Genomic DNA, 20,704 nt, shown 5'->3' on the forward strand with positions numbered 1-20,704 from the left:
CTGCATAAGCATTAGAAGGGTGGAGTAGAAATGTATGTATAAATAAAAACCTTCTTCTGGACCCACACCCTAGTAGCTCTGAATTACTGCAATGCATGGACATAGCTGGGGAAAATACAGGCACCAAAAATGATGTATCTAGTTTTTCTCACTTTTATTCTGTTTTTCTTCTTTTTGGAAAAAAAAAAGGAAAGGAAAGAAGAATACACAAAGCTTCTTAAACTGAGAGGGCAATAATATAATTTATATTTGAGGCTGCTGTGGCTGGTTGGCTTTTCCCTTTATGGTCCCCCCACCACCACTATTGAGTTGGCCGTGTTAAGGTGGGTCAGTGCAAAGTAGATAAAAAGGATGGCTGGTTGGGTTGACCTTGGCGCTCTGACTTTACCTATAGAGCTACTTGCCAAATTCCTTTCACTTACGCTGGCAAACGATAGAATTGCAGCAAAGCCCTGACGATGGATAAAAAGCCCTTGGCTTGACAGTCCAGAGTCTGTCACAAGCACATTTTTTAAACTTTTTGTAAGCGGAACGTAGCAAGTATTGTACTCTCGGTTGGAGTTGATAAATATAGAGCTGCCCAGGCCTACATGTTCTCATTCTTCGGAGAAGAGCAGCTCATGAGGTAGCCAGTGTAAAGCCATTTGGAGTCTCAGATGTTCAGTGGATTAAGATCAAGTCTGTGGGAAAAGGGGGAAATGTACCCCCAGGAGGCTCAGAGTTTCTGCAGATGTACTCAGGCTCAGCGACTGGAAGTCCACATCCAGCATTCTGGGCCTTCTGTTTCCCAGCCAAATGTATAGAGGGAGTATCATCTGTGGAAACAAGACTTACTCAAAGGGGATGGAGGTGAAAGGGGTGCTCCTGGATCCGTCGCTCCAAATGACAGCTCAGATAGATGCAACGGCCAGGAGTGCCTACTATCAGCTTCGGCTGATATGCCAGCTGCGCCCCTTCCTAGAGTCGGAAGACCTAAAGATGGTAGTGCATGCGCTGGTAACTTCAAGGCTCGACTTCTGCAATGTGCTCTACATAAAGCTACCTTTGTGCCTAGTCCGGAAACTTAGGGTGACCATATGAAAAGGAGGACAGGGCTCCTGTATCTAACAGTTGTATTGAAAAGGACATTTCAGCAGGTGTCATTTGTATATATGGGGAACCTGGTGAAATTCCCTCTTCATCACCACAGTTAAAGCTGCAGGTGCCCTGCCCTCTTTTAAATGTGGTCACTCTAGTATAACTCCTGCAGCTTTCACTGTTGTGATGAAGAGGGAATTTCACTACGTTCTCCATATATACAAATGACACCTGCTGAAATTCCCTTTTCTACGCAACTGTTAAAGATTCATTCATTCATTCATTACATTTATATACCGCCCCATAGCCGAAGCTCTCTGGGCGGTTTACAAAAGATACAGATACAGGAGCCCTGTCCTCCTTTTTATATGGTCACCCTAGGAAACTTCAACTAGTGCAAAATATGGCAGCCAGGTTGGTCACCGGTACATCTAGGGTTGACCATCTTACACCAGCTTTAAAATCACGACACTGGCTGCCAATTAGCTTCCGGGCGAAGTATAAAGTGTTGGTTATTACCTTTAAAGCCCGACATGGTTTGGGTCCAAGTTACCTGGGAGATCGCCTACTCCTGTACAATCTGCCCCACACACGCAGGTCCTCTGGGAAGAATTTACTCTAGTCAACAAAAACAAGGCTGACAACCCTTACCCAGAGGACCTTCCCTTCTACCGCTCCCAGATTGTGGAATGGCCTGCCGGGAGAGATTCGTCAACGTAAGAGTCTTCCGGAATTTAAGAAAGCCATAAAGACTGATCTATTCTGGCAGGCCTACCAATGGGTTGAATTTTAAGATGCCTTTTAATAATGTGTTGCCTTTTAATAATGTATTAGTTTTATATGTTTTAATTAATTATATGTATTTTATGGTGTTTTGTGTTGTACCCCACGTTGATCCAGAGGGAGAGGCGGGCAATAAATAGATGATGATGGCCCACCAGCCTTCGTCCCCCAGGAAAATTAGCGGTTGACCAAGGCTTTGTTCGAACTTTCCTATAACTTGCCATTTTGGTAGTTGGAGCACCGTAAATGTTGGAGCCTTGGACCGATATTGCTTACATGTTTTCTGGGTGTTTTTCAACAAATATGAGGACTAGAAATGTGCTATTTTAGGGTGGAAATGAATGCTGATAATTTTTAGGAATGCAACTTGAGCGCAGGTACCTGGCAAAGATAAATGAAAAACTATGAGTATAATTATTACTTATCACCCATGTTTGTTCTTCCTTGTAATTTTTTCCCCATAAAGTTGACCACCATTTCTGGTTTTATTCATTTATTTATTATTATTATTGGTGGCCTTTTCTCTAAACCACCAATTCAGTGGCAATTCAGTTTTTCAGCAGTAACTTGGATGTCTAGAACCCTGCCCCCCCCCCCCCCGGTCATGGAAAAGAGTCTGCTTTACTGTGTGCTGTTTAGAACTATTGCTGTGTTGATGCATGTAACTAGGGCGAAGTGGATTTCAAAGGATACACTTCTTTATTTGGAGGAAAAGGAAGCATATTCTGGAACCTTACAAGGTTCCTGCAAGAAAAGGTTAGCTATTGAATGCATCTATTATTGCCATTGCAACAGTGGGCAGGGTTTCCCATGAATAGAAGTGAATATAGCAAAGGCTTTGAGTGGGCAGGGCTTCACACAGCATCCCTTGGTATGAATTATTGCTTCTGTCTTTTTTTTAAAAAAAAAAACACGTTTATTTATTCTGATGGGAATTGGCTGGATTTCTAAAAATTGAATTAGTTTAATTCATCCAGCTCCATCTTTTCTAAAAACTTCAGACCCCCCCCCTCCCCCAGCCCTGTCTCATGAAGCTTGTTTTATTCTAACAGTGTACATTCAGTTTTCTGTAGAGGAATCCCATTTCATGTGTGTATATACTCCCATCATGTAGGCAGGATGATGTTATTAATTTCCTACATTTGTATGAGATTTGAAAACTATTTGCCCTCTACTGTGATTTAGCTAGAGTTTTCACAGTCCTCTGTCTTGTGGGCTAGAGAACCCTTCCCCTAAATTTTGATTAGATACTGGGGATTGAAATAACACCACAGGGAGGGGGCCATAGCGCAGTGTGATAGAACACCTGATTTGCGTGCAGGAGGTCCCAGGTTTGATTCTTGGCTTCTCCAGGAAGGACGAGGAAAGAATCCTGCCTGAAACTTTGCAGAGCCCTTGCTGCCAGTCTGACTCAGTATAAGGCAGATTCCTATGTTCTTAACACATTTAGCAAATTCTCAGTTCAATTGTTGGGCCTTTTATGATACTGACATGAATGTAGCTGTCAGGGTCCAGGGCGTGGGCGGCAAGGCCTCAGCGCAGGAACGCCAGGGCCAGGATGGACGATGGTGGAACTGACAATCAAGAGTCCAGGCAGGGCCAGAGGCAAAAGGCAAGGTCCAGAGGCAAGCAAGGTTCGGAGTCCAGAGGCAAACAGACATGGTCAGGAGAAACAGAAGGTCAGGCAAGGCAAAGTCCAGGATTGCAGGTAGTTGGGAACAGACTGCAGCAGCCATAGGAGACCGTGTTGCTGTAGCAAAGCTGGAGTGGAAATGCAGTTCTTATATAGCCCTTTCCTAGCTGCATCAACCCACCTGTGAGTGCTTGATGGAGCGTGTTCAGAGGAGGGCAACCAGGATGATCAGGGATCTGGAAACAAAGCCCTGTGAAGAGAGACTGAAAGAACTGGGCATGTTTAGCCTGGAGAAGAGAAGATTGAGGGGAGATATGAGAGCACTCTTCAAATACTTAAAAGGTTGTCACACAGAGGAGGGCCAGGATCTCTTCTCGATCCTCCCAGAGTGCAGGACACAGAATAACGGGCTCAAGTTAAAGGAAGCCAGATTCCAGCTGGACATCAGGAAAAACTTCCTGACTATTAGAGCAGTACGACAATGAAACCAGTGACCTAGGGAGGTTGTGGGCTCTCCCACACAAATGGCCTTCAAGAGGCAGCTGGACAACCATCTGTCAGGGATGCTTTAGGGTGGATTCCTGCATTGAGCAGGGGGTTGGAATCGATGGCCTTGTTAGCCCCTTCCAACTCTGCTATTCTATGATTCTATGATATGAGCCTGGATCCTGCAACTACTCTGCGGCCCACAAGGTGCACTGCGGCCGCCAGGTGGTGCTGCAGGACAGAACCTGACAGTAGCCTAGGTAATGCGAAGTTAGCCGAAGGGTCTGGGCAGTCATTGTGGAAAGGGAGAAGACTGAGCATCTCTTTGGCCCTCACCTCCAACCAGTTGCTTTCTGGTTGTTCATTTTAATCCTGCTGTTGCAGCAACCACATGGCAAACACACATGCCTCTCTCCCTGCTCCCCATTTCTCTGCTGCCGTCTGGCTCCAAGTCACATGAAACTGTTTTTTAAACATATGCTTTCTACTTACTGATTTTGGCTCGCACTACCTCCTCCCCATCTGTACACGTTCCCCCATGCTACAGTATTGCTTAATTTTTCATCTTGACATTCCCCAGTCTCTTTACAAAAGCCCCTCCCCAAGTTTTCTGCAAGCAGGGCTTAGCTTAAAATATATTTCAAATTCCTGGGCACCAGAACCCCAGTTTTTTTTAACCCGTCTGTCAAATGTTAAGATCATCCCTTATGCAGGAGTGGAGAAAAATGTCAGCACAGTTTGGTGCAAGTATCAGACTCTTGAGTGTCTCAGATTTTGTTCTGGCCTTACAGGATCCAAAATAGCCTGTACTCATGAGGAACGTGGACAGTTTTAGAAGGGGGGTATGGACAAAAACATTTAGGGAAGAACCTGTACTGCAATACGAAAGTAATGCTTGCCAGTAAGTGTTTGCCAAGGAACTAGCCTAAATTACTACTTCCAGAATGGCACAAGTCAGTGGCGATTGTGTGTGAGAGAGAGTTCGGCTGACTCATCCCATTCTGGAACTGGTAGTTTTGGGTAATTTTTATATTGTGCTCGTAAGCACTACCTTCCCGTCACGGCAGCAGGCATTCTTGAGAATGTGACGTGTTTAGAACCGGCAAATTGCCTGTATCCGATACAACCCGTTGCTTTGAATGTGTGTGTAAAGTGAAAATGGAAGATGGTTGTGATTGGAAAGGGCGTATTGGGTAAATAGGCAGGGTGTTGCTTGGGGCTGAAGCAGGAGAAGTAGCGAAGCCCCCCCCAAAATTATTGAAACAGGGTTCATGTTGAAGAGATTGCAATCTAGTCAAATTACCAATACAGGCAGTTGTTCCTTGACCCCAAAACAGAACCTAGTGGGTTGTTTGTTCTTAATTTTCCTTCACTTTGCTAAATCTGGGCTTCTCTTGACAGATCCAGTTTGCTGACCAAAAGCAGGAATTCAACAAGCGCCCCACAAAGATTGGTCGCCGTTCGCTGTCCCGATCCATCTCTCAATCATCAACGGATAGTTACAGCTCTGGTATGTGCCATTAGCCTCAGCCTCTTCTTTAGAGGATTCTCAGAATTTCGGCGTGGGCTCTAGATGTATATCTGCAATTCCCTCGTCTTCGGCAACCGCTCATGCCACCTTTCCCTGGGCAGTTCACAGTATTATCAATAATAAGGCAACAACCTCACCTCACCACTAATGTAATGACGTTGCACTAGTGGAAACTCTCCCTAGTGATTTGCCAGTAGCACTTGCTGGTGCATAGGGTTTCCCCGGAAAATTCATCACGCTAACAAATACAATTGGCGTTGTGCTAGAAATAGTTTACACCAGGGCGGTGTCATTTACGTTCACAGTAGTGCAGCATTGCACTACTTCCCTTGTTTCTAACGATTTACTATTTCGAAACAAAAGGGCACAAATTTGAGTGCTATCAACATATCAGCGAGTAATCTGGACGTTTGGGTTTGAGTGTTATCAGTATGCAGATGGCACGCAGCTCTACCTGTTTTCCTCCAACCTGTCCCAGGGAGGCTGCGGAAACCCACAACAAGTGTCTGAAGGCATTTTTGGGATGATAGAGGGCAAGCAAACTGAGGCTTAATCCAGGTGAGATGGAAATACTGGCCCTGTTCAGAAGACACCTTAAACCACGGCGAATAAGGCAAAAGGTCACTGAGGGTTAGGAAACCTGCCAGTTTGGATGGAAGCATGAGCCCAGGGCTGGATGGGGTGCCCTCCCGCTGAAGGACCAAGTGGGCAGCTTGGGGGTTCTTCTATGGAAGTCCAGGTGGCATTGCTTGCTAGGAGTGCCCTTTACCAACCTTGACTGATTCACCAGCTGTGTCAGCGCTTATTTCTTTATTACATTTCTATACTACCCAATAGCCTAAGCTCTCTGAATGGTTCACAACAGCTAAAACCCTAAAATACCACATAATAAAACATAATAGAGCCAGTGTGGTGTAGTGGCTAAAGTGTTGGACTGGGAGTCGGGAGATCCGGGTTCTAGTCCCCACTCGGCCATGGAAACCCACTGGGTGACTCTGGGCCAATCACAAACTCCCAGCCCAACCTACCTCACAGGGTTGTTGTTGTGAGGATAAAATGGAGAGGAGGAGGATTATGTACGCTACCTTGGGTTCCTTGGAAGAAAAAAGGTGGGGTATAAATGCAATAAATAATGATGATGATATAAAACCTTTAAAAGTTTAATTCCGGATAGAACCAGAATAAAAGCCTGCAGCAGTGTGTAAAGGTCTAAAAATGCAATAACATATTTCAAAAACAAAACTGAAGGATTAAAAAGCCCAGGTTTCTGGAGAAAGCGAACCTTGCTACAGTCATCCATGTGCTGGCTACATCCAGACTAGGCTACTGTAATGTGCTGTACATAGAGATGTAAAATTTCCGGAAATTTGGAAGCCATGGGGGAAAAAAACTGTTTTTTTCCGAGGGGTTTCAGGAAAAATTGAAATAATGCAATATTAGCACTTTTTACAGATTGAAAGTCACTTTGTTTCTTTAGGAACATAAAATGTAATTACGTCCAAGTTGGTATGGCATAAAATTATTACATTTGGTATATTAAAACTAGTGTATTCAAACAATTATTACAAATTTAATTTACTTTTTTTTACTTCTTTTTGGTAAGAAATGGAGCTACAAGCTCCTGAACTGTTAGGAACACCTGAACTGTAAGGAACCTCTTTGGTTATGCCAGTTTATGTGGAGCAGGCAAAAAAAATCAATTAAAAAACACAACAACAGAAGAAACCACCAACATTAGTAACAAAGAAAATTATTTATGTTTCCGCAAGTCCTCCATTGTCAATACGTAAAGCCCCCATTCCCATAAGAAGAACTGAGAAAAATGGGGGAACCAAGATTCAATGAATATACATGAAATTTAATCAGACTCATTTTCTGACCTATAGCTATCACTGTCAGTTTCAGTCTCTGCTTTAATGGCAGTGCTGCCCCCTAGAGGCAGAAATGCATCTTGCTCTTGCATTTAAGAGTTGTAGTCTCAGTTTGCAACCTAGGACTTGCTTGTCCTTGGTGCACAGACATTGTAATAATCTGATACTGTACAATTTTTAGAAATCATTTGGAGAAGTAAATATCTGAACACCTTGTCTTAAACATTTTATTCATCATGCTAAAATAAAACATCCCGTAATCTGTTTTTTCTTCATTTTTTTCAATTTTTCGGGAAAAAAAAGAGGCTTAGGAAAAAAACCTTTTTTTCCTGAATTTTTCTGTTTTTTTACCGGGCTTTCACATCTCTAGTTGTACATGGAGCTGCCTTTAAAGATTTTTCTGAAGCTTCAGCGAGTGCAGAATAATAATAATAATAATAATAATAATAACAACATCATCAACAACAACAATAACAACAACAACAACAACAATAATTATAATAATACAGAATCCACAAATAAACAAAGAACAATTGTACGAATGGCTCAAGAAGGGTGAGCTATTTCCAGAAACAGAAAGATTCCTAATAGCTATACAGGATCAAGTTATAGCAGCCAAGAACTACCAAAAATACATCATAAAAAGATAACTATGTAACAACAGACCTATGCAGGAAATTCCATGAATTCCAAGAAACAATAGACCATGTAACAGGAGGATGTAAAATTCTGGCAGGAATGGACTATATGGACTGACACGATACAGCTGCAAAAATAATTCACCAACAAATGGCCATCAAATTCAACCTCATCAAACAACCTACACTATACTATACATACTTACCTGAAACAATCCTGGAAAATGCAGATAATAAAATACACTGGGACAGAACAATTCATACCAACAAAACAATACCTTGCAACCAACCAGACATACTGGTCATAGACATAAAAGAAAAACACACATACCTCATCGACATAGCAATACCGAATGACAAAAATATTGTTGGAAAGGAAGAGAGGGAAATATACACCACTGGCCATGGAAGTCAAAGAACTATGGCAACAAGGAAAGGTCACATTTATTCCATTAGTCACATCAGTCACCAGCATCACATCAAAAAACTATACAGAAAACCTTCAGGAACTGGGCCTACCAAAATATATCCCCACCAACATCCAGAAAGCAGGCATAATTAAAACATGCTCAATTGTCAGGAAATTCCTGAATCTGTAAAAGACAGCATGATTTGGCAAAGCCCGTCACGTCTGTCTAGAAAAACCAAGTATACAAAATATGAACAAAAATTGGGGTAATGGATTCAAAGAAACATTTTAATTAACAATAATGCCTCAATTTATTAACAATGTAACAGCAGGTAGTTAACAATAGATACTTAACCAAACAAAAGTTGTTTTGAGTTGAGAAATGCTTGATAAGACACTTCTTTAGTTGATAGTATCTGGCACGTACTATTTTGTGCTCAGACCAGACAAAAGTATTTTATAGTAGTGAAACGCTTAACATAAGACACTTGTTTTTTTTACAGTATCTGGCACGTAGTATTTAGTGCTCAGAACAGACAAAAGTAATTTATAGTTGGAAAACGCCTAACAAGAAACTTAATTGAACAAAGTCGTTTATAGTTGCAAAATTATAGCTTGATAATGAGCCTGTACAATAGCTTGTTTAATTCACTTAAGGAAGCAAAGGTTGTTTATGGTTGCGAGACACTTGATAAGAAGCTTGTTTGATTTGGCAGGCTGCCGGCTTAATATAAACCTGTTTCGCTTAATGCTTCTTCAGACTGAAAAACATAATAAGAGATGATATATTATCTTATAGAACCCCGCCAAGGTGGAAGTTTCACATCCAAATCAAACATATATCAATTGTAAAGACAATGAAACTCGCCACCAAGTCAGGGCTTGGGTCAGGTTGTTTGGAGGACCACCAGCACAGACACTTACATAAACCTGCCCAAGCCCTAAGACTGGCCACGGTCACATGCCCCCCCCCCCCCCGTAAAGTCTGCTAGTGGCTTCATCCTTATGTAATGCCCTGCCCATGAGATGTACGTGTGATTCCCTCCCTTCTCAGCCCTGAAGATCTGCAGGTTCTCATATGCTTTTAGATGAATGGATGCCCATTTTTATTTTGTAAGGTGTACTCTTGTTCTAAATGTTTTATGCTGCTGCTTTAGTTCACTGCATTTTATGTTTTGTTTTTGAAATGTATCTCGAAAACCACCTTGAGGAGGTTTTGCCTGGAAAGGTGGTATAAAAATAGTTTAAATAAACAAAAAATAATCTCATGGGGTTTCCCCCCCCCCCCATGTTGTTAAACAAGGCTTAATTACCCTGGGAGAGATCAAGGTAGAGGGTAAGTTTTGGCTGGGCTTGTGCTCCCCTCGTTCTCTCAGGCTCTTTGATTCTCAGTGGCTTCCAGTTCTGATGTGGAGAGAAGTTGTGGTTTGTGGTAAATATCATTTGCCCAGTTTGGCTGCAGCCGTAAAAATGGTTATTGTGAGGGCAGAATTGGAATGCAAGAGGAGGCGAGGAAGAGAGACGGAGGAGCATGATAGCAGCCAACCCATGCTTAAGGTGACACTTTTTGCCAGGAACAGCAAATGCAGACCCTGCATCTTGTGAACCATTCTGATTGGGGTGGGGGGAAGCCACAGCAATGTGGTAAAGCAGGTGCTTTGCGTCCAGCAAGGCCCAGGTTCAATCCCTGGCATCTGCAGTTGAAAGAGCAGGTGAGGAGAAGGATGTTCAGTCATAAGGCTTCGGTTGGTTCGCCACCTACGGCCTCTCCTGTACAGGGATAGCTTGGCCACGGTGGTACAGGCATTGGTAACCTAAAGCCTGGATTACTGCAACGCGCTCTATGTGGGGCTGCCCTTGAAGCTGCTCCGGAAGCTGGAGCTAGTGCAGAATGCTGCAGCTCGGCTGTTGTCTGGAGCTGCCCCTTTCCAGCATGTAACTCCTCTGCTGAGGGAGCTGCACTGGCTGCCTATTCACTACCTGGCCAGGTTGAAGGTTCTTGTACTTGTGTACAAAGCCCTAAACAACTTGGGACCAGGATACCTGAGAGAGCTCTGTCTTCTCCCTACCAACCTGCCCGGGCACTGAGGTCATCCGAGGGCCTGCTCCTGGTGGTTCCACATAGATCCATCCTCCGATTGGAATCCACCAGGGGAAGAGCCTTCAGCTTGGTGGCGCCCCTCCTGTGGAATTCCCCGCCTCTGGAGGTCAGGCAGGCGCCAACCTTGTACTCCTTTCGGCGCCTCCTGAAAACATCTTTATTCCAAGAAGCCTTTCTCTAACATGCAGCCTTGGATTACTGTTATTGCTTCTCTTAAATTTTGTTTTAAGTGTTTTATTCTGTTTTTATTTTCATTTTACCTTCTACACCGCTCTGAAATTTTTCAGTGGGGAGCGGTATATAAATATTCTAAATAAATAAATAAGGCTGGGGGAAACCATTCCCTGCCTGAAACCTCGGAGAGCCAGTGCCACTCGCAGGAGTCCATATTGCCAAGTAGGACCAATGACTGAATGGTATTGGACCAGCTTTCTGTGTTCATATAAATTGAACAGCCACACGGCTAGGGACTGTCATTCAGATTAAATTGCGATGCTTTCAAATGCATCAACTGTATTCACAAGTTCAAAGGATGTGGGGGAAAACAATTAGGGAAAACAATACAAAACATGAAACCCAGATATTGTCATTCTTCCAGGCACATAATTAATTTACTAATGGCATTCACTTGCATGAGATGTGGTAAGAGCCCTATTTTAAATGGTTCTGAAGGGGGGATTTGACAAATTAATGGAAGGGTGGGGGTCGGTCTACCAGTAGATATTAACCAGGAGGACTAGATGGAACCTCCATGACAAGAAGTAGTATACCTGTGCCCCTGAGCACCAGTTCCGGGGAGCAACAAGGAAGCCCTCTTGTCTTCAGCATCTGCTTGTGAGTGTTGCGACAGGCTGGCTGTTGGAAAGAAGATGTTGGACTTGATGGGCCTTTGGTCTGATCCAGCAGTGCTACCCATATACAGCTTTCCTTAGGGTGAGTTGTGTCGGTTTAAGTAAGTCTTATGATGCCTGTTAGCGTTTGCTCTATTTGAACTCACTGCAGGCTTGAGAATATGTGTGTGCTAGAGCTTGCGTCACAGAATTCAAATGAGAACAGAAAAGGGGTGGTATGAACTTGGAAACCTGGAGAGAGAGATGGAGACATCTGTAGATACCGAAGGGCCTTTCTGGGGCCCACGTGACTATACGGCTTTTACTGTTTGTCTGCAGCCGTGGTATGGCAGCAGTACAGGGAGCTACTGTGCCTGACCGTGAGAGCCAATATGATGTTCTCTTCCCTCCTGTCTTTGGAACCCAATGTCACAATGGCCATTTGTGACTCATCCCTAGCCCCTGAGCATGACTTTGACTGATCAACCACAAAGCAGTCCAGGAAAATCATCCTCAGATATGCCCATGTACATCTGCATACGCAAGACACTTCTCTGCTGAACGGAAGGGTTCCATGCAGATAAGATGGATGTACCAAGGGTCTTCTCATGCGACTCTTATAACGGTGAAATCCCTGCTGTGTCACAGATTTCAATGCGGTTAGAACCAGGCAGGAGGCCAAGCCGGGCTGTAAGTAAGGTGGACCGAGGTGAGTGAGAAGTGGCAGAGTCAGAGGGAGAGTAGGCAGGGGAAAGTGGCAGGGGGAAATCATACAAAGATTTTGCTGTGTGGCTCTTTGGATAACCTGGTATTACCTATCAAAATGGTAGACAGACCTAGAACGGTCTGACAGAAACAGTCAGTTACCTGAACAGATATTGGGGGAAAAGAATGTGTAACTTGGATCCCAGTCCTATAAATCTTGTTCCTCTCTGCACCTGGGTGAGAAAAGGACTTATCAGCTTTGCTGAGTGACAATTAAAATGTCCTGGTTCACACAGAACAACTAGCTACAGGTTAAGCAGCCCATGGTTCGTCGTGGCTGAGTAGCAGTGAGTGTGAGCATTGCCTCCTGCCTGTTTGTCACTTCCGCTTTGCATTAGGTTCCATAAACAACCCGGGAACCCATGGTTTGTTGTTGGATTAAAACTCCAGGTTGTTTGTCCCTCAACATCCCAGAGTTCCAGGTTTCCACATCACATCGAACAACTTGGAATGGGACGTTCCTGGATTGTTCATGAAAGTTGAGTCACCATGCTTGCTCAAACAACCCATGAATTGGTGACATGTGTGAACCAGACCAATGTAACTACCCACCTGACTGTGTGTACTTACGTTCGACAGGGTGAACTGCTTGAGCATTGGGCTGGGTTCACGTAGTTAGGTAGACCCTGGGAATAGAAATGGTAAAAGCAAGTGGATATTCCAGAGTAAAAGCTTCCTCACATCCTTAAAGCAACCTTTGGCAACAAATTAAGTCTCTGAGAAGTTCCTGTTCTGTGGTCATTTTCAGAAGAACCGCTCTTTTAAAATCACATTGACAATATGAGGTGCAGTCAACACCTGCTGTGACGATTTGCCACTGGCATCTCTGTATTAAAGCACCTGGGTGAGAGGGACTTTCCACACAGCTTCTCCTAGATGAAACCTGCAACTTCAGTGGTTGAGGAATTCAGCCTTGCATTGCAGGATTGTCACATAAGTGCAGGTTGTGTAGGCTTCAGGAACCACTGCAGGAGTCATTCCGTGGATGTCAGAATTGGGAGTGGTGCTATATAATCTAGCTGGACCTACCTACAGTGATCCATGCTCTGATAACCTCTCGTTTGGATTACTGCAATGCATTATATGTGGGGCTGCCTTTGAAAACGGTCTGGAAACTTCAGCTGGTACAAAACAGGGCAGCCCGTTTATTAATAGGGACTGGCCGATGAGACCACATCACGCCAGTCCTTTTCCAGCTTCATTGGCTGCCAGTCCAGGTCCGGGCCCGATTCAAAGTGCTGGTATTAACATTCAAAGCCCTAAACGGCTTGGGGCCAGGCTATCTGAAGGAACGCCTCCTCCCATATGTACCTGCCTGGACCCTAAGGTCATCCTCAGGGGTCCTTCTCTGCGAGCCCCTGCCAAAGAAAGGGAGGCAGGTGGCTACCAGGAGGAGGGCCTTCTCTGCTGTGGCACCCCGGCTGAGCTCCCTAAGGAGGTTCGCTTGGAGATGCCAGGTGAAGACCTTTTTATTCTCCCAGCATTTTAACAGTCTATAAAAAAAATTAACGTGGTGTTTTAAATTTGTAATTTTGCATTGCTGCTGTTTTTATCTGGTTGAGCTTTTATATTGTATTTTATATTATGGTTTTATACTGTTGTTTTATACTTTGAATGTTTTTAATTTTTGTGAACCGCCCAGAGAGCTCCGGCTATTGGGCGGTATAGAAATGTAATAAATAAATAAATAGCTTTGGGCCTGGTGAGGTGCCATTTACAACTGGTGTTTCAAGGCTGATTATGCTAGCAAGTACCACATTGCCCAACAGATGTTTAGATGATCAAGGGTCTGGAGCAGGTCCCCATGAGAAAAGGTGACGTTTTGGGCTCTTCAGCATAGAAAACTGTGAGTAAGGGGGAAGGATGTGATACCATATAAAATCAGGCTTGATGTGGGGAAAGTGGATAGAGAGAAGCTCCTCTCCTTCTCCCGGTACACGAATCCTGTGGGGTCATCCTTTGAAGCTGAATGGTGGGAGGTTCAAGATAGGCAACAGGAGGCACAGCGCACATAGTTGAAAACTATGGAATTGGCTACCACAAGATGTAGCGATGGCCACCTCTAGGATCGGAGGCAGCATGCCTCTGAATACCAGTTTCATGGGAACGCAATTGGGATGGCGCTATTGTGCCGTATCCTGCTTAGGGCTTCCCTTTGGTACATCTGGTTAGCCACTGTGAGAGCATCATGCAGGACTAGATGGGTCTTTGGTCTGATTCAACAGGGCTGAATAGAGAGGAACCAGTACGTGAGGTACTGGTTCCTCTCTATTCGGCCCTGGTTAGGCCTCATCTAGAGCATTGCGTCCAGTTCTGGGCTCCACAATTCAAGAAGGACGCAGACAAGCTGGAGCATGTTCAGAGGAGGGCAACCAGGATGATCAGGGGTCTGGAAACAAAGAAGCCCTATGAAGAGAGACTGAAAGAACTGGGCATGTTGAGCCTGGAGAAGAGAAGATTGAGGGGAGACATGGTAGCGCTCTTCAAATACTTAAAAGGTTGTCACACAGAGGAGGGCCAGGATCTCTTCTCAATCCTCCCAGAGTGCAGGACACGGAATAACGGGCTCAAGTTACAGGAAGTCAGATTCCAGCTGGACATCAGGAAAAACTTCCTGACTGTTAGAGCAGTATGACAATGGAACCGGTTACCTAGGGAGGTTGTGGGCTCTCCCACCCTAGAGGCCTTCAAGAGGCAGCTGGACAGCCATCTGTCAGGGATGCTTTAGGGTGGATTCCTGCATTGAGCAGGGGGTTGGACTCGATGGCCTTGTAGGCCCCTTCCAACTCTGCTATTCCATGATTCTATGATTCTTCTTCGGTTCTTATGCTTCCATCAAGTATGCAGGATGCTCCTTTTGGTTCAGGAGCTTTGCTTATTTAGATCCCTTTCCCTTCCCCACCCTGCCGCATCCCATGCTGCGCTCTTCTCGTAAATGCCAGGGGTCGTTGTGGCAATTCTCTCACTGCCTTTTCTGTCTCTTTCTCCAGCTGCCTCCTACACAGACAGCTCCGATGATGAGACCTCCCCCCGGGACAAGCAGCAGAAGAGCTCCAAAGGCAGCAGTGACTTCTGTGTGAAAAACATCAAGCAGGCTGAATTTGGGCGCCGGGAAATAGAAATTGCCGAACAAGGTAAGGGCGAGATATTTTCCTGGGTACATTTGGTGCATTATGTTCTCTTGACCTTGCAGCCATTGGCTACACACCTGTTCCGGCAGAGCTTATTGGACAAGCGCTGAGAATGGACTCTTCTGTTCTGTCACAGAACCCCTTGAGGCACGTCTACTAAAGTATAGGGGACGAAGCATCTCTCAAGAACTGAGATGGGACATGGAGGGGTTTTTGGGTGCTACACTCTAGAACAAATTATTGCATTCCCCCCAGAATGTTTTCTGACATTGCTCCTATTCTGTATAGATCAGGAGATCTTACAGATTATAGAACAGGGTGCACTACAATGTACAAGGAAAAGAGAATAACAAATTTCTGTTGTGTCAATGGAACTTCTTAAATCAGAGCTGTACATCCCAAAGTAACCTATTTGCCAACTTTTGTGCTGGCACATCCCGCCCTCCCTTTAGGGTTGCCATACGTCCTGGAAAACTGGGAATGTCACGGTTTCCAAGCATTTCCAAAATGTCCCGGCCGGTCAGTCAAGAATCCCGGAATCCTGGTCCAGCAAGCCGGAGAAATTCCAACCTCTGAAATGGTGCCTTGAGCCTGTTCAGTGAAGTGGCAGCAGCAGAGAAAAAGATGCATCATTCTGGCACCTTTTCCAGAGCACCACCGCTCCTCCACAGGCTCAGCTCAGTCACTCACCGTGACTCACCTTATTGCGCCTGCGGATGCGTAGAAGAGGAACAACAGCAAGGAAAGGCGCACGTGCTCTCCTCAGGCTGCCTGAGTCCCATGCAATGCAGGTGCTCAACCGGTTCTGGATGGGGTTGCACTCCCCCTGAGGGAGCAGGTTCGTAGCTTGGGGGTTCTCCTAGAGCCATCTCTGTCACTTGAGGCTCAGGTGGCCTCGGTGGCACGGAGTGCCTTTTACAAACTCCGGTTGGTGGCCCAGCTATGCCCCTATCTGGACAGGGATAACCTGGCTTCAGTTGTCCATGCTCTGGTTACCTCCAAATTAGATTACTGCAATGCCCTCTACATGGGGCAGCTTTTGAAGACGGTTCGGAAGCTGCAGCTCGTGCAAAATGCAGTGGCCAGATTGATAACTGGAACAAGGAGGTTTGAAAATATAACATCGATTCTGGCCAACTTGCATTGGCTACCTATACATTTCCGAGCCCAATTCACGGTGCTGGTTTTAACCTATAAAGCCCTACACGGCTTGAGACTGCAATACCTGATGGAACGCCTCTCCCGACATAAACCTACCCGCTCACTGCGCTCAACATCTAAGGTCCTCCTCTGAGTGCCTACTCCGAGGGAAGCTCGGAGGATGGCAACAAGGGAGAAGGCCTTTTCAGTGGTGGCCCCCCGACTGTGGAATGATCTCCCCGATGAGGCTCGCCTGGCACCGTTAACTTTCAGGCGCCAGGTCAAGACTTTTCTCTTCTCCCAGGCATTTAACAACGCTAAGTTTGTTTTTTAACGGACCCCAGAACAGTTGTTTTTAAATGGATACTGCTGTTTTTATACTGTTTTTGATGGTTTTAAATTTTGTATACTTTCAATGTTTACTGTTTTTAACTTTTGTAAACTGCCCAGAGAGCTTCGGCTATGGGGCGGTATATAAATGTAATAAATAAATAAAAGAGGTTGGTGAGCTTGGCTGGTTTTGGTCACAGCTTTAGGGTAAACGGAGGGCAGAGCTGCTCAGTTATTTGTGGGGGAAGAAAGAGAGTTTTGTGGGGGCGAGGGGGAGGTGAGGGGGTGAAGGAGAGGAAAGAAGAGAGGGGAGAAATAAAAATAAAGTTGTCTCAGTTTTGTGGATTCAGAATATGGCAACCCTACCACCACCACCCCCGGCCATCTTTAGCCTATTTTTCCCTAGCCAGACCCAGAGACTAAGAGTGCTTTCAGGCAAGGCTTTTATGGAAATTTATGAGGCGTCGAGACCTCATTGTCTTCTATAAATCACTCCTGTGTTTTCTTAAATCTTCTTCCGTCTTTTCCTTTGATGCAGAACAAATGTTAAAAAGACCAGGTGCACAATGGCTTCTCATTGCTACCTCTAGGAGCCTTCTGTCTGGAAGCACTCTTCTATAACCCACGTGGGGTGGGAGGAGGCATTTGCAGATGAGAATCAGACAGGGGGTGGAATGTATACACTGCACACGTTTCTGTTGGTTGGTAAACGTGCGTCCCCGAAATCAGCATTTGCTAGTGTGATGTATAGCCCTTAAGTCTTTCTTCCATAAATGAAGCTCTTTAGGAGATTCTTGAATATTCTGAATTCACAGCTTACATGGGTGGGGATTCCTAAGTAGCTCAGGCAATTTTGTGTTGTCACTTCTTGTCACTGCATGGTTTTTTAGCTTGTTGGATGTTTTATTATGTTCCTAATGGTTTTAATTTTTGTGAACCGCCCAGAGAGCTTCGGCTGTTGGGCGGTATAAAAATGTAATAAATAAATAAATAAATAAATAAATAAATAAATAAATAATTTCCCACCTGGACATTCCCTCACCCAACCTAATGAACACACCATTCATTTTTTCCCTGATTTGACAGAACAAAAGAGCTTTCAATGGTTCTCTGTCATCTTCTTTAGTACACACCAGTCTTCAATTTAATCCTTTGACTTTGTTATCAAGCAGCAAGGTATTCTGGACCTTGAGTCCCATTTGAGATTACAAAATAGAGCCCAGCAAAATCACATACATTTTTAATATTCAGCTTCCATTGCCAGTGCAAGCAAAACAAAACTGTAATCCTATAGATTCAAGTGAAACTGATTTTTCTCTCCTTGACTCTCTCTCTCTCTCTCTCTCTCTCTCTCTCTCTCTCTCTCCACCCCTTTTCCTATAGCAAGGTGGATTGTGGAAGTCTCCTAAAATGAATTTAGCCTTGGGAGAATTACACAGTGTAGGGAGATGCCATGAACCCTTTTCCTTGGGGATTCTTGAGGAAATGTTGGAGAAGCATCCCTAGGGAAGCCTTTTAAGCAAAGAATGTCCTGCCTCGTGGCAGAGGCTGGGCCCCAGCTATTGCCTTTGGGTGTCTTCCAACCCTGAGATTCCAAAATTCCCTTGTCTAGTTATTCCCTTGTACCTTTTGAGGGTGGAGGAAGCAAATCTTTGACTGTTCCCCAGCAATTTGGGACGTCGTTACTGCAAAGTATTCTCTGTCTCTCCTCCCTGCTCCCCTGCAAAAGATACATAGATAACGGATTCTGGTAGATACTGCCATATTTTAAGGAGGTGATTTGGGGGTATGGGATGCTAAATGTATTGTTGGAAAATGTCTCCTGTCCTCCGCTGGGCATTCATGCCGCTTTTTGGAGTTTGCTCATTTTGGTGTGCTTTCCTTTCTCCTCCTTCCTAGAAATGCCTGCGCTCATGGCTTTGAGGAAACGAGCTCAGGGAGAGAAGCCATTGGCTGGAGCCAAGATCGTGGGCTGCACGCACATCACGGCCCAGACTGCTGTAAGTCAGCCCTTCCGTACATCCTTGCGGCGCTTCACAGCCAGGACACATGGCCACCCGAATACCACATCTTGACTTAAATATTTGATATCCTGCATTGTTGCACTGGGATGGGAGGAGAATAGACAGGCAACTCAGATTTCAGGCACTTGTGACTCCTCCAGGAAATTACTGGATGTCTTCAGAAATCCAGCCGTGTTTCACTTTGGGAAATCCGTGCTGTGCTTTTCAGGAAACGGCCACTTCTTACTTTATTCAATTCATACCCTGCCCTGCAATTCTCTAGCAGCTGAACTTGCAGAGATTTCCACGCATCTTGCTAGTGTCACCACCTGGCACCCATGGGCAGCTGCTGGGTCCTCGCACCCTAGCAGGCCCACCACCATTGAGGTCTCCCCTGAATAAGCAGGCAGCTGGGTCTGCGAGCCCAATTCTAAATTTCCCACAATGCCCTGGAGTGATGGTACATCAGGGGCATTGTGGGACATTGAAATGGCTGGCTGCTGCTGCCTCTGGCAGGTAAGCAAGCCAAAGGCCAACCAGGGGGCCGTTTGCTGAAACGTGTAAGCAACCCCTGTGCCCTCACTTGCCTGAACACACTTCATCGTGTGTATTACGAAAACCAGAACATCAGAAGCGCCAGGCTGGATCAGACCAAAGTTCCATCTAGTCCAGCATTCCATTCACACAGTGGCCAAGCAGCTGTCGGCCAGAGACCAACGAAGCAGGGCATGGTGCAACAGCACCCTCCCACCCATGTTCCCCAACAACAGGTGTGCATACAGGCTTACTGCCTCAAATATTGGAGAGAGCACATAACCATGAGGGGTAGAAGCTATTGATAGCCTTTGCCTCCCTGCAGACACGTATTCACGGTTTTGAGAACTGTAAAACCAAGCATCTGTGATAATACCTTCTAGATAGAAAAATTGCCCAGTAATCTAACAGAAACTTCTGGAAGAGCATGACATTGCGAATGGATTAATGGAATTTATTTAACTAAAAACTTAAACATTGCATGAATATACAGCCTCATGCTACATAATTAAAAACTAATCCTTATTTCATAGAATCATAGAATAGCAGAGTTGGAAGGAGCCTACAATGTAAGAATGTAAGCCTATGCGGCAGGGTCTTGCTATTTATTGTTACTCTATACAGCACCATGGTGCTGCTAATAATAATAATAATAATAATAATAATAATAATAATAATAATAATAATAATAATACAAGGCCATCAAGTCCAACCCCCTGCTAAATGCAGGAATCCACCATAAAGCATCCCTGACAGATGGCTGCCCCTCTTGAATGCCTCTAGGGTGGGAGAGCCCACAACCTCCCTAGGTCACTGGTTCCATTGTCGTACCGCTCTAACAGTCAGGAAGTTTTTCCTGATGTCCAGCTGGAATCTGGCTTCCTTTTACTTGAACCCATTATTCTGTGAATAACCTTTGGACTATAATGTATCTTAAATAGAAAACGATCTTTAGATAGATTTTTTTCCTCAAAAAGCATTTTATTTTTAAAAAATCCAATTTAAATCAAAAAAATCCAATTTAAATTTAAAAAACTGATTTTTTTTTAAAAAAATTTTTTTTAAATCATTGATTTATTATTCACCCTGGCTCCAAGTGAAGAAGTCCTTCTCTTTTTTTTTGTCTTGAACTTCCCATCAATCAGCTTCATGGGATAATGACCCCCTTGGATTCTAGTATTTTGAGAGAGGGAGAAAGTTGATGGTTGAGGGAGCTTGGAGCCTGGCAGCATGTGGGGAGATTAATGCTGCTGTGCGTCCCTCTTCTTCCTTTTACCCCATTGTCTTCAAGGGATGGTCCTTGTATTCCCGCGTGGTGACGTAATGCTTCCCTAGCAGCTTCAGCCTAAGTATCCTTTCCTTTGGACCTTGGGGTAAGGCTGTTTCTTGGGCTTGCCCTCTTCCGTTGCGACCTGCTGTTCTCACTTCCTGCTCTTCCAGAC

At 44.7% G+C, this 20,704-nt stretch overlaps 1 protein-coding gene across 2 annotated transcripts in view; it reads left to right on the plus strand.

The window, feature by feature from the left end:
* The window catches only part of AHCYL2 (adenosylhomocysteinase like 2), a 134,472-nt gene that overhangs the window by 83,553 nt on the left and 30,215 nt on the right, over window positions 1-20,704 (plus strand). For both annotated transcript variants that reach the window (XM_063134616.1, XM_063134617.1), the window contains exons 2-4: window positions 5,381-5,489; window positions 15,115-15,258; window positions 18,625-18,725. In XM_063134616.1, coding sequence (XP_062990686.1) covers window positions 5,381-5,489; window positions 15,115-15,258; window positions 18,625-18,725 — 354 coding nt within the window. The remainder of the gene's footprint in view (window positions 1-5,380; window positions 5,490-15,114; window positions 15,259-18,624; window positions 18,726-20,704) is intronic.

Source organism: Elgaria multicarinata, chromosome 9 (genome assembly GCF_023053635.1).
Source record: "Elgaria multicarinata webbii isolate HBS135686 ecotype San Diego chromosome 9, rElgMul1.1.pri, whole genome shotgun sequence".
In the NCBI taxonomy this organism is placed as follows: Eukaryota; Metazoa; Chordata; class Lepidosauria; order Squamata; family Anguidae; genus Elgaria; species Elgaria multicarinata.